General features: G+C 47.3%; 1 protein-coding gene and 1 long non-coding RNA gene across 8 annotated transcripts in view; one reads left to right on the forward strand and one right to left on the reverse strand.

Annotated features, from left to right (window-relative positions):
• Agap1 (ArfGAP with GTPase domain, ankyrin repeat and PH domain 1) overlaps positions 1–12374 on the forward strand; it is a 435940-nt gene that overhangs the window by 205230 nt on the left and 218336 nt on the right. For all 7 annotated transcript variants that reach the window (XM_021160509.2, XM_021160592.2, XM_029480713.1 and 4 more), the window contains 3 exons: positions 2932–3059; positions 4272–4427; positions 10261–10353. In XM_021160509.2, coding sequence (XP_021016168.1) covers positions 2932–3059; positions 4272–4427; positions 10261–10353 — 377 coding nt within the window. The remainder of the gene's footprint in view (positions 1–2931; positions 3060–4271; positions 4428–10260; positions 10354–12374) is intronic.
• Positions 1–12374, reverse strand: part of LOC110293018 — a 33043-nt gene that overhangs the window by 10016 nt on the left and 10653 nt on the right. The window lies entirely within an intron of this gene.

Raw genomic sequence — 12374 nt, forward strand, 5'->3', positions numbered from 1 at the left:
ATCAAAGAGAATTAGATCACCCAGCCAGCGATGTCTAGGGTTATATCTGATTGTTGTAAACCACTTTATTCCAAGTAGCAGCAATAATTATAGTTTCACAGGGGCAGGGCCTGCCTTTGGTTCCTGTGGCCCTGCTGGGATCAGACCTGCCCAGTTTCCCACATAGTCCCATGATGGTGGTTGTGGTCCTGTAACCGTCTGCATAGTTCCTGCCTGGAGAATTCTCGGTACTTAGGAAAGGCTTCATCTGAGGCACCAGGCATGCTGTTTCCTCCTTGGTGTATACTGCAGGAAGCAGCAGCCGCCATCAGTGGATATGTGGCTGCTAGCAGGAAGTTACTACGTAGTTAATATTCATTTTTCCTTAGACAAAAAGGGTGTCAAGGTGTCTTACAACACAAGGACAGCCCTTCTTCATCTTCCCCTTTTCTCATTTGATTCACCCTTACCCAGAATCCTCTTATGTTTTGTCTTTCCAAAGCACTCACAACATCATAGAACAAAACATTTAAAAATCATTTTCTTTCCTTTATTGGTGTAAGTTAGAAGGTGTAAAGAATAATAATAATGAGGATGTAGGTCAAACAGGAAATAAGATTAGTAAAAATAACTGCTGCCAACTGTTTGATGCTATGAGTCTATGTTTTGATGATTAAGGTTGGAGGGACAGTCACCATGGGGGCAGAGGCTTTTACCTGTATTGTGCAGCCACACTTTGTGCTGCCCGTTGTGGCCTTGCTTTGAGCTGTGTTCTTTATTCTTGAATATTTTCCCAGTGCCTTCTAAGAAGGATGGCAGGGATTTGCATTTGAAGTTTCATACAATGAGTTTCCATGACATACTTGTCTGTTTCCTAAACCTTCCCTCCTCGTGGAAGACCTTCACCGCAGGTGTCGAGAGTGCACAATTGAGCTGTTTTGTGCCTCTCCTCTAAGGTCCATGCTTAAGTCACCGTGGGTCCAGGTTGGTGGATCTCGGGCTGAGAGTAAAACAAAACGTTGGTTATCTGAGCCTACCTTTGCAAATGATTAGTCATCACCCGATGCATCCGTTACTTTTCTGTTGCTGTGACAGAGGGCCTGACTGAAAGAGAAATGGGGGAGTGGGGGTTTATCCTGACTGACAGTTCCAGAGGGGATAGGGCAGGGAAGGCATAGCAGCAGGACGATGAAGATGGACTAGCGGTCAGGAAGCTGGCTGATCATGTTCCATCTGCAGGAATACAGAGCAGGAAGTGGGACCAGGCTAAAAAAAAATCCATATCCTTCAACAGGGCTCCACCTTGTAACTCTTCATGAACCTCCCTGCACAGCAGCACCAGCTGGGTATCAAGTCCCCAACATCAGAGCATGAAAGGGCCGTTTACATCCAGACCACAGCACCGGGCACTTGGGAGTTGGGGTTAATTTGGGGGTTGAAGTTGCAGGACCTCCATGTGACAGTTAGCGTGCAGTTCTTGGACACTGACCTTAGGTTTTTCTTTTTGAGTGCACGTAATGATTTTTCTTAAGATTGTCTAATACACATTTTCAACGGTACCTGATCAATACACCAATGGCTTTGAAATGACGGAGTGCCACGAAATTCCTCTGTAATTTAAACATGATTAGCTGATGAAGGTTATGATCAATACGTGGCGGGAAGATAAATTAATTGATATCATCCTTTCAGGGTGATGAGAAGCCTTTTGGAGGTGGGCCATGACTGATGAAGCGACTGCTTCGTCTCTGGGAACCATTTTTTATAGATTGAATTTCCACATAGTCACATTTAACACTAGCATTCCTTTGCACAGAAGCCATGAGCTGTGGACACACCAGTTTCTGCTTAAAGTTGTGTTCATCAGGAAGTGAGATTGTCTGTGAACGCTGCGTGGTCTGTTTGTTGTAACCATGAGTCCTAGAGGGGCAGAGTGCCTCCAGAGCCGCAACAGTGTGCACAGAGCAAGGACTGGGAAGCTCCAGGCTTGACCCCAGTTCCTCCCCAGAGAAATGCCTCCACATGGTTGCTACTGGAGCTGGGACACCTATTGGTGCGAGAATAGCTTTCTAATCGTTGATTTTCCTTGCAGTTAAATTCAATATGCTTTATCAGCAAGCCTATTTGCTGAGAGAAGTTATGGCTGGTTGAATTTATATTTGTATTGATTAAGATAAACTTCTAGTGTCTGTGGTAGTATGTTAGAATTAAAAAGAAAAGATAAAGAGTCCTTGATGAAATTACTCTTGTTTGGGTATATAATTCTACAAGTGTGTTACAGGTCATTCTTTCCAGAAACTTTCAAAGGGTTTCTGTTTGATTTTCCTTTTTGGGGGGTTACTCTCACATCAAATAACTGCATACTGTTCGTGATGAGGATAATCCGTGGTGGCCATGTACCTCTTGCTACACATTTGAGTCCCCTGAGGTGGTCCAAGTAGGCAGGCTGAGGCCCTCCCAGGAGTCAGGACTGGTCTGTTTTGCACCGTATCTTACTGGTGTAGTTTTCTTTCTTAAGACACCTAATGGTCCTGGTGGCTGCTGGCACCAGAGTCTCACCTGTCCATTTCAAAGAGAACAAGCAAAAAGACAAAGAAGAAAGGGACCAAGAGAAGCTCTCACCTGAGGACAGGTCCTGAGAGCCAAATGAGCTTCCTATTCTCATCCCATTGGCCAGGGCTTGCTTGTGTCCTGGTTCATTTGGCTAGGGCTTGCTTGTGCTCTGGTCTGATTGGCTAGGGCTTGCTTGTGCTCTGGTCTGATTGGCCAGGGCTTGTTTGTGGGCCATGATCACCCTGGGAAATGTCATGTTTATCCTGCTAGTCAGGAGTCCAGATGAAACTCTGGTAGAAGATGAAATGGCAGGATCAGGGATCATCAGAGGTCCCTGTTGTTCGTCTCATACACGGCCGGCAGCCTCACCTTGATGTCTCCTGTCTCTGTGTCTACTAGTTGCCCAGAAGATTGTTGCCACAAGGAAGAAGCAGCAGCTATCCATAGGCCCCTGCAAGTCCTTACCCAACTCTCCAAGCCACTCGTCTGTGTGTTCTGCCCAAGTGTCCGCGGTACACATCAGCCAGGTACTGGAGGTGATGCGGGAGGTGAGGCAGTGAGCGGGCGTCAAGGAGGACTTGGGGCAGGGAGGGTGCACAGCCGTGCCAAAGCTGTCATCCATTTTTTTTTCTTTTTTCTTTTTTAACTTTGTAAATAACAGCATGTCTGTAATTGACTTCCCATTTCCTTCAGAAGCTACTGTGGCCAAGTGGGCTTTATGGGAGTCAGTCTTCAATGTTCTCTCGCTCTGCACAATGCCTGCGTTATGAGGCGTGCTGGCACAGGGTGGGGCCAGGTGTGTGCTGCTGTCTTTGTTGTTGATTGAAATCACTGGCTCTGCTCTTGATAGGTTTATGGCGGCAACAGTTGTGAGTAAATCTTACCGGCTCAGGAACACACTTAAGCGTAGACCACCATCTCCTTTAGGTCCTGTAGAAGCTGGTAATATCCCCCAACAATGCTTCACTAAATTATTAATTTGGAAGCAAAGTACTTGTCACAGGAATCCACCCAGAGCCTCATTAAGGAGCTGGTGACTTGCTGGTCCTTGTTTTGTGATCAGTCCTCCTTGAGTGAGTGTCCCATTCCAGACACCCAGTGTTCCCGGAAAGCCGCTGCCCTCGTTCATTTATCCCCTAGGATGGGCCAGCCATACACCTGAACCCCTCCACCGCTGGTGTCTTCAGTTAGGACAGGCCTCTGATTTCTGAGGTTCATGTAAGAGTGGCTGCTTGTTGTTTGGAGAGCCCTTTTCCTCCTCATCCCAGGAGGAACAATGAAGTGACCACAAGGCCATTTTAACTGTGCCTTGTTTTTCAGAGAAAGAAATATTGTGGTTCTTTTCTAGGTTTGGTTTTCTTTTTTTTTTTCCCCAAAGTTCACTGCATTGGTACTGACCCCTGTAGTCTCAGTGGTCTAGAGACAGGAAGATTACTTCAAGTTCAAATCCAGTGGGGCCTACATAGTGAGTTTAGGTCACCTTAGGCAACAGAATGAGGCCCTTTCTCAAGAAATAGAAATTTTCAAGCCCCGTTATGGAGACCTGAGTTCCCTTTTCTCAAAGTAACTCTTGCTTCCAATGGTACTCGGTGCTAGTGCCCAGTAAAGGAGCTGACACCTTGTCTCATGACAAGAGAGCTTCTTCATGTCACTTGCCACTTCCCTTGCTGTGAGCCTGTATGGGTGTTTTTGATGCTGGCTCGTTGACAGTGCATTGCTTTTGTTTTTAATTTTTACAGACAAGTAACGGAGGTGGGAGTTTAAGTGACTACTCATCCTCTGTCCCTTCGACCCCAAGCACCAGCCAGAAAGAGCTTCGGATCGACGTCCCTCCCACTGCCAACACTCCAACGCCTGTCCGGAAGCAGTCCAAGCGCAGGTCCAACCTATTCACAGTGAGTGTCAGTCCTGGGGACCCACAGGGTTGCAATGCCACTGGCATCCTAATCACACGTCTATCCTAGGGTCCCATGATGTCAGCAGAAACCAAGCTAAACTAATGAGAGTTGCAGCGACTCTCTCGGAGTCTGAGGAAATTGTGAGAAACAAAGTGGGAATTTCCCAGCAGGGAGCGAGTGTGAATCCTGAGGAGATTGTGCACGGTCTTTACTCTCCCAGGACCTTCACGGTCTCACGCTAAGGACTTGCGTTTGACACAGAGATGGGGAAGGTCTTGGGGAGAATTTCCATTTGCATCTGACCAATCAGAGAGACCTTAGCTATAGCCCTATTCACCTGTTCGGGTCTAAGAACTGACCCCAGGGGTAGGCATGGGCTAGGACTCTCCTGTCCTTGAGTATAGCAAACCCCATCTCTCTCTCTCCAGGGTTTTTAGGGATTCCTGTCACGGGCTTCTCTTGGGCTTTCCTCAGAGCCCTCCAGGAAGTATACTGAATTGAAACTCTGAACTTTGATTTAGAACCTGAGTCTAAGGTGGGGCCAGGAACGTGCAGCTTTCTAAGCTTTTTGACCCGTTGGGTGCAGATGCTCCCTGAACTACAGAAAAGGCAAACATAACTGTTTTCTGCTTCTTGTGTCCAGCAGACATCACCAGTTAATCATGGATGGCTTTGTAGTTGAGCCCAGAGGTACTCTGGTGTGGTTTCAGGAAGTCTTTCCCTGGCCAGCTCTGTAAAGTAGCTTTGATTAAAGCCCGTGCAAATCGTTTGGCCTCTGTCTTATCATTATCATCCTAAAGACTCCTGGAGTAGCTAGAAGTTCATTGTCTGCCCTGATGCCTTCATTTGAAGATGCTCACATAATGCTGTAGGTACCTGCCAGGTCTTTGGGTGCTTCCCTCTTTCCTACCATGTCTGGCTGTCCTCAGGCTTAGGCTGCTCATGCTCAGCCTGCTGATGATAGCAGGTCCCCTCTGAGCCACCTTATCTTTTTCCTCTGCTGCCCTGTACCATACCCCTCTGACAGACACGACAGGCAGCGCTGTTTGACCTTAGATAAATCACTGAACCTCTCTGATCTGGGAGGAGTAGCTAGGCTGCAGTGGGACTATCTTTTGAGAACACTGTAGAGGGGCAGAGGAGCCGGAGTGGTAGTATGTGTGTTATTCTCACCGCTGTTGAAGTCTGGAACATGGACACCAGTGATGTTCAGCAAAGAGTCAGTAGGACTGCTGGGTAGGTCTGCAGATGTCATTCTGGGTTCTACACAGTACAGGCAAGGGTCTGACGTGTGCAAGTAGTGCACAGGTGAAAGGTGGTGGTGCACCATAAAGTTTCTTAGACACAGCACCAGCAGTCACAGTCATCTAGCTGATGTCCAGAGCTAAGGAGGTGTCACTTCCCAAAACAGGCTGCTCATTCATTTGTGACTCAATTCCCCCCCCCCAAATAAAACCCAGTTGCCTCAGCTGTCTTTAGAGGCATTGGGCTCCAAGGAAGTAACGTTTCATTGATGGATGAGAACTTTCTGTCCCCATGCTGCAGGGATGGCCACACAGAGGATGTCTAGCACCAGCCAGCGCAAAGTCACTTTGGTTTCTGGCCTATAAAAGCCAGGACATACTACTTTAAACAGAACTAGTTGTGTGTGTGTGTGTGGCGGGGGGGGGAGGTGGGGGGCTCTGTTCCCTCTATCCACAAAGACCATGGGACCTGGGTGGTGCTAACTCACTTGCCTTCTGTGGATCTTAATTANAAGATCTGAGGGGGGGGGGGGATGAGGGAGGGAGAAAGGAAAATGGGTTTGCTAATAGTTGCTCTTCAAAGCCCTGACTGTACTCATGTCTAGGAAATGGACACAGTGAAGAAAAAAAAAAGAGACCAGGAAACCACAGTGCTGCAGGCCTTCTAGGGGCGTGCAAGGGGCTGTTAAGAACACAGTGACTGAAGCTCCCTCTGAATTGCATCATCATCGCCGAGGTGTCTTAGGATGCCTCTGGCTGTGTTTGCCGTCTGCCTCTTTAATGTCAGAGGACACGCTGAGAGGAAAGCATTGAAAAAGTTGAACTCCGTCTTCCCAGCAATGTTCATGGAACAGAAACTGAGTCCTGCAAGAATCTTGTGCTGCTGTGGTTTTATGTTGTGGCACTGCACGATAAACTCACCGAAACTCCTGAAGGTCTCAGCACGGTGGTTGCTCCCAGGCTTGGCTTGGGCATTGGGCAGAGTGGTGGTGGAGGTGGTGGGGAACACTTTGAATAAAGAATTTAGAAACATTGACTCCACTAGATGTCAGTGTTATACAGGCAATGAAAAGGAGGCGGATTAATTCTGAAATCCAAGCAATTAGGAAACCAGATTTTAATGGGTAACAGTCTGTCTCTATCTTTAACTATGTCCAGTTTTTTAGAGTCTTCGTTCCTGTTGATTTCTGTCTAACACGGTTAAAGTGTATATGTCATTTAGCTGTGCTAGATGAATGCCATCTTAGTTAGCTCTTCCCACAGCCCAGAATGTAGCTGGACAGGGAGCTCTGTCCACTTAACTATTAGCCCATTCTAAAAAGGCTGGAGCTCATCTGTATGCACGTAGTGCTCAACCTATACACACATGTCTTTTAAAGTGGTGTGTGCCGCCACGCAGGGATAAGATCTTCAGCTCTCGACATGTTTTTATTTGGAAACGTACAAGTTTTAAACAAATAAATCCTATGCATTTTGTATGAAATTAGATGAACTAAATCACTCCAGTTGTAGCAGATTATACATTACTTTGCAGTGGCAATTTTGTCTTACCAATGAGAATTTAAATTGTATTGTGTTTTGTTAATTTTTTTTAATGTAAGGTCATTGCTTTGAGAAATGAAAGATTAGAAGATGACTGCCCCCCCCCCCAATTGGGTGCCTACTTTAGAAATACTCAGTTTTTAGGGAGGCAGTTCATTTAGCAGACTGGTTTACATGTGGTTAGAATGTTTTATGGAATAGTACTTTGAAATATATAAGAATTAAAAAAAAACCCTACTTGTATTCTGTGTGATAATCCTGAGATGGAGCGGTTTGTAGCTGCTGCTGCCGCATAAAGCACAGCCATCCTCTAGTGAAACGCTGAACTCCCTTATCCACTCCCCTGCCTCTGTTCCAGGGATTGCCGTTTACCTGGGCGGGTTGATATGTGTGGTCTGCATTGGGCATGTTAAGCTAGCTTATCTCTCTGTAAGCTTTTAAAGAGTTACGTCTTTATGTGGCATTTTTAAAACCACATAAAAACTTTTCATGGGATGCTGGTACCATTAAACAGAGCCAGGCTTCCCAGTGCCCAAAGATTACACAGAGCCTGGACCTACCCTGAGAAGCTCACAGGAGAAAAGGGACAATGAAACCCATAGTATAAAAGAATTGACACTTGGTATCTGACGGAGAACAGGAGTCCCGAAGCCGGCACGGTGTGTTCCATCTGCTCCTGCCTACTGGCTGGAAGTGAAGGAGCAGACTCCGTTTGATGGGCAGGGATGCCAGCAGCCATTCTCTGCCAAATGTGCAAGGGACTGGCTGCCTCTGTGACTTTGTTTATCACATATAGGGAGTTAACCATCTTTTAAACGAAGTAGATAATCCGTTCCTTCCCTCCCTCTGTCTTCAGTGTCTGGTACTCAGCAGTCATTCTGAGCTTGAAGTGGTGGCCTGAAGTCTCCCACCCTCAGTGGATGTGATAAACTCTGGTTCTGATAAATGCACAGGCTGGATATAGCAATAGGCACCAAGAGCTGCACGAAGCATCTAGTGAGCAGTTTGGGCAGCAGGGGAGCAGTTTGTGCACCACGGAAGTCTCCCAATTTGGGCAGGAGTGCAAGGAGTCCTCCCCAGGGTTCAGAGGCACAGGCTTTCTCCTACCTGCTGGATTGTCTGCGCTTTAGCTGTCCTTGGGTCGGCATGTTGTAGGCGGCAAACACTTCTGCCCAGCAGCTCGTCAGAGCTCTCCTTTAGTTTTATGGCACTTTCCACAAAAAATTGTATCATTGTTTGTGGATTTTTTATCCAGTGAGTACCCTGAGTTTCTGTCTCAATTGTTTCTGAGCACATGATTGTGTGGAACATGGCTTCTGTTTCTTTACGAATTTGGAGCTACGTACAACACTGGCTGCTGCTTCTTGCTTCTGTGGAATCCAGAATTCTGCTCCGAGAACAGCAACCAAGGACAGATGCGCCGCCTCCAGGAACATGTTCATTTTTTTTAAATGTTTGTTTTGTTAATTATTCTGCTTAATGGAGAATAATGAAGATGGATTTTCAAGTTTAGGTATTTAGAACTGATAAAGTTCCCAAAATGCCTTTAATACTCTTTATTGATCCAGAATTTCTCCGAAATGTTGTCATCCACAAGCTTTGGAACTTAATTTTCTGATTAGAAACCTCATAAGTGCTACCTGCCCACAATCCAGCCTGTGGTGAGAAAGAGTTGGCCGTGTGCACTCCCGCTGCGCATTTCCAGAGACCGAAGCGTGAACAGCGAGGGAGCTTCTGTGACGTGTCTGGGATCCCTGATGAGGGCAGCTGCATGAGGCACTGGGGAGCCACTGGACAAACGCAGAAGCTCCTGCGGTCAGCTGAGAGTGTGCGTCCTCACATGCACTGCCCGGGGGCAGAGTCGGCGCCTTTGCGGTGCCCAAGCCCAGTTGCCATCACAAGCACCTTCCTCTCCGTCTTGCATCAGAATTTTGGCAGTAAGCTGTCCCATCAGACCTTGCTTTTATTAAATCTCAGAGCTTTGCCTTTTTGGATACTGTTTCAGAAGCGTCCTCTGTTTCATCCCACATCCTTTCGAATCTGAATTTCATTAGCTGCTCCCAGCAGCACTGGACACCACCGAGTCTCTCTGTTTCATATATCATCTCAGATTTGAAAAGCACAGGAAAATGTTTCTCCATTTTCAATATTGCGTGAGTAATGTTCCCATTGAAAAGTAATGGAGTGAAGTTGTCACTTGTCAGCACTGTTATTAAGGAGGACGAGTCTCAGATCTTTCTCTCATAATAAAATAAATCTGTCAGACAATCACCGTGCTTACATTTGCTCATGCCAGCAGACGACGAGACGTGGACGGTGGCTGGCGCTCCTGCAGCTTTCGTTCCCCAGGTGCCCTCCTCCTGACACTTGCCAGCCCAGCCACTGGGCAGTTCACGTAGCGTCAACAATCCTTCCGAGATAATTGGCTCAGGAACCTGGCAAACAGACCGTTGCTCATTGCTCCCCGAATATTGACATTTTGTCAAAAAGAGATTTTCAGTTTTTGCCTCTGTTATCTTTCCCTTGCACAGTAGACTGCTTTAACTTTGAAGTCAGTTTTCTAACCGGCCAGAAGTAATAAAAGGAAGCATTGCTTGCCCCTTAAGACGACGCATGGGGGTACACCAGTGAGCCACACTGCTGTGTGGCTAATAGACTTTTTAAATCATCCAGACATTAATTTAATCCACACAGTACTGTAGAGGGGCTTCCAGATAACCTTCGAGGGGCCCCTCTCTCCTCAGCTATGCTCACTGCAGCTCTAGAATGTGTTTTCTCGTTGGGCGTTGCTTTCCTGGACGGTCCATTGGTTTCTAGTAATTGCATTTTGAACTCTTTAAAAAAGAATTAAAAGATAATTCTGCAGTAGAAAAGTCAGGGGGAAAGTTTAGAGAATTCTCTTTGGAATGATGAGTCAGAGCCTATGGACTGCTGGGGGCGGCGGTCCTCAATCCTGTTGGCAGGAGCTCTGCACAGAGGGGCAAGACCCGTCTGGCAGCCACAACCCTCGCCCAAATGCTAACTTTACTTTTTTTGCTTTGCAGTCTAGGAAAGGGAGCGACCCAGACAAAGAGAAGAAAGGCCTGGAGAGCCGTGCGGACAGCATCGGGAGCGGGCGAGCCATCCCAATTAAACAGGTACACTTGTCCCCTTCCCCGCCTCGCTGGAGACACACCTCGGTGCAGCCTGGGATGCTGCTGGCTGGAGCACCAGGATTTGTTTGATGTGCTCTGTTGATGAATGTAGAAGTCACTCACTTGACATCAATTAGAAGGGGTTCCTGTGAGTATTAAAATGGGATCATTAGAATAAGAAGAGGGAAATGCGACAGCAGCTCTAATGAAGTGCGGTCTGCCCGCCTGCATATGGAGTGTGTTTCCATGCTGCACTGGCTTCAAAGGCTGCCTTTGTAGCGTGGCTTTGATTGGGCCGCTGGCCGCCAGGCGACAGGGGTAAATCAGATCGCTGTAGAAGAACCCCTTGTGATCACAGGAATAGCCTGACGTGGCCCTAATTTGCTCTTGCAGACGGACATCTGAACACTGTTTCAGGCCGGTCTGTAACAACGAGGCAATTAGTTGTAATAATCCTAGCCGGCGTGTCAGCTGTGCGCTCTTGTTTGTAATTTGCTAATGAAGGGATTGTAACTTTGATTAGGTTCAGTTTCATTTAGACCTTATTATACACAGGAACATTTACAGCTGTAATGTGGGGCCTTAATTAAACTTCCCCATTACACAACAGGACTTGAATTCAAGCATTTGTTTTGGCCAATGTTGCTAGCCTGAAATGGGTTTTCATTAGCCTGGAAACCAGGTCCTAAATTACTTCACGTCTCTAGCAAGACACACTGGAATTCGCGTGTGACGTCTTTTGCCGCTTCATTTCCGAAACGATAAGAATAAAGAGTTCAACCCAGCTCAGCGGCTCTCGAAATGTCATCTTTTTGGTTGATAAAGAAAGCCAATTGATTTAGACTCTCTTCTGTTTGGGTGGGGGCAGGAAATCTGTGGGTAGGACATAGCTCTGCCTTCCATGGGTGACACTGGTGGACCATTCAAAGTTCTGGTCGATCTAGGGCATCCGTCGCCTCTTCCAAAGCTTCCACCCGGCTTCACTTGCTCTATGCGCATGGGCTCTGGTTGCCCTGAGGGAGGGAAGAGTATTCACCCACGTATAGTGGGCTCACGCAGGCGGTGCAGGCTCACCTGTCTGCAGCTGATGGCTGCAGCCCTTGTTAGGAGCCGGAGCATTTCAGATGGAAGACATGAGAGAGCTGAAGAGCCGCCGCAGGGGATTGCTGAGAAGCCAAGACTGCTGCCCTCCACCCTGTGCTGCAGACCAGAGTGACCTGTGTGCCACATAAGCCCACAGTGCCGTGTAAGCCTGTGACCCAGGGGAAGGGGACCTAGAGGTGTCAGGCGAGGCTGCTATGCCTCTGCATAGGACCACCCTTCCCATACTAGGTGGCAAAGTTAGGAGCCAGCTTACAGCACCGTGAAGAAAAATTTTCACCTTCCATGTGTTTACAAACAAGGCAAGAAGCCTTCCTGGTGATGGGCGGTGTTTTCCTCATAAACAGGTTCATTACTTCTGAGGGCCATGTACATAGCTGATTCCTCATTTTGATTATTTATTATAACCTAACTCTACAGAAGGCCATTTTAGTGTGTGATTTCTGTGCAGTGTTGTTTGCTGTAGGGTAGCTCTTTTTCACGTGAAGAACTAACTAGAGCTGGACACTGAAGAAGATTGCTCCTTGTCCATCATCTTCCCGGCCCGGCAGGAAACTCATGGGGAGCCCGCCAGGCCCTGGTGTAATTGGAGCCTCACTTAATCTGTTCCCTGCTCATCTTTGAACAGGGTCAGCTTCCCAAACCGGACTTTGATTTGGCAAAGCCTGGATGTGACTGACTCGTGTAAGATGAGTGCTTTGGTCCCTTGGGTAGCTTTTCTGTCTTGAATGTTCAGTGGTACTCTTGTTGAGATGTAAATGGTGGTTTCCTTGTGACTCCTAGGATTTCCTCCACTAGGTGTCGACAGTGAGGAGCCAGGGACTAACTCCGGCCTGGTCTGCTCCCAGCCCCACATGGTCCCACTGTAATCTGTGCTCAGGCATCTCCCAGCCCTAGACGTTCTGCTTGCATTCCATTCACAG

This window comes from Mus caroli, chromosome 1 (genome assembly GCF_900094665.2).
Source record: "Mus caroli chromosome 1, CAROLI_EIJ_v1.1, whole genome shotgun sequence".
Lineage (NCBI taxonomy): Eukaryota > Metazoa > Chordata > Mammalia > Rodentia > Muridae > Mus > Mus caroli.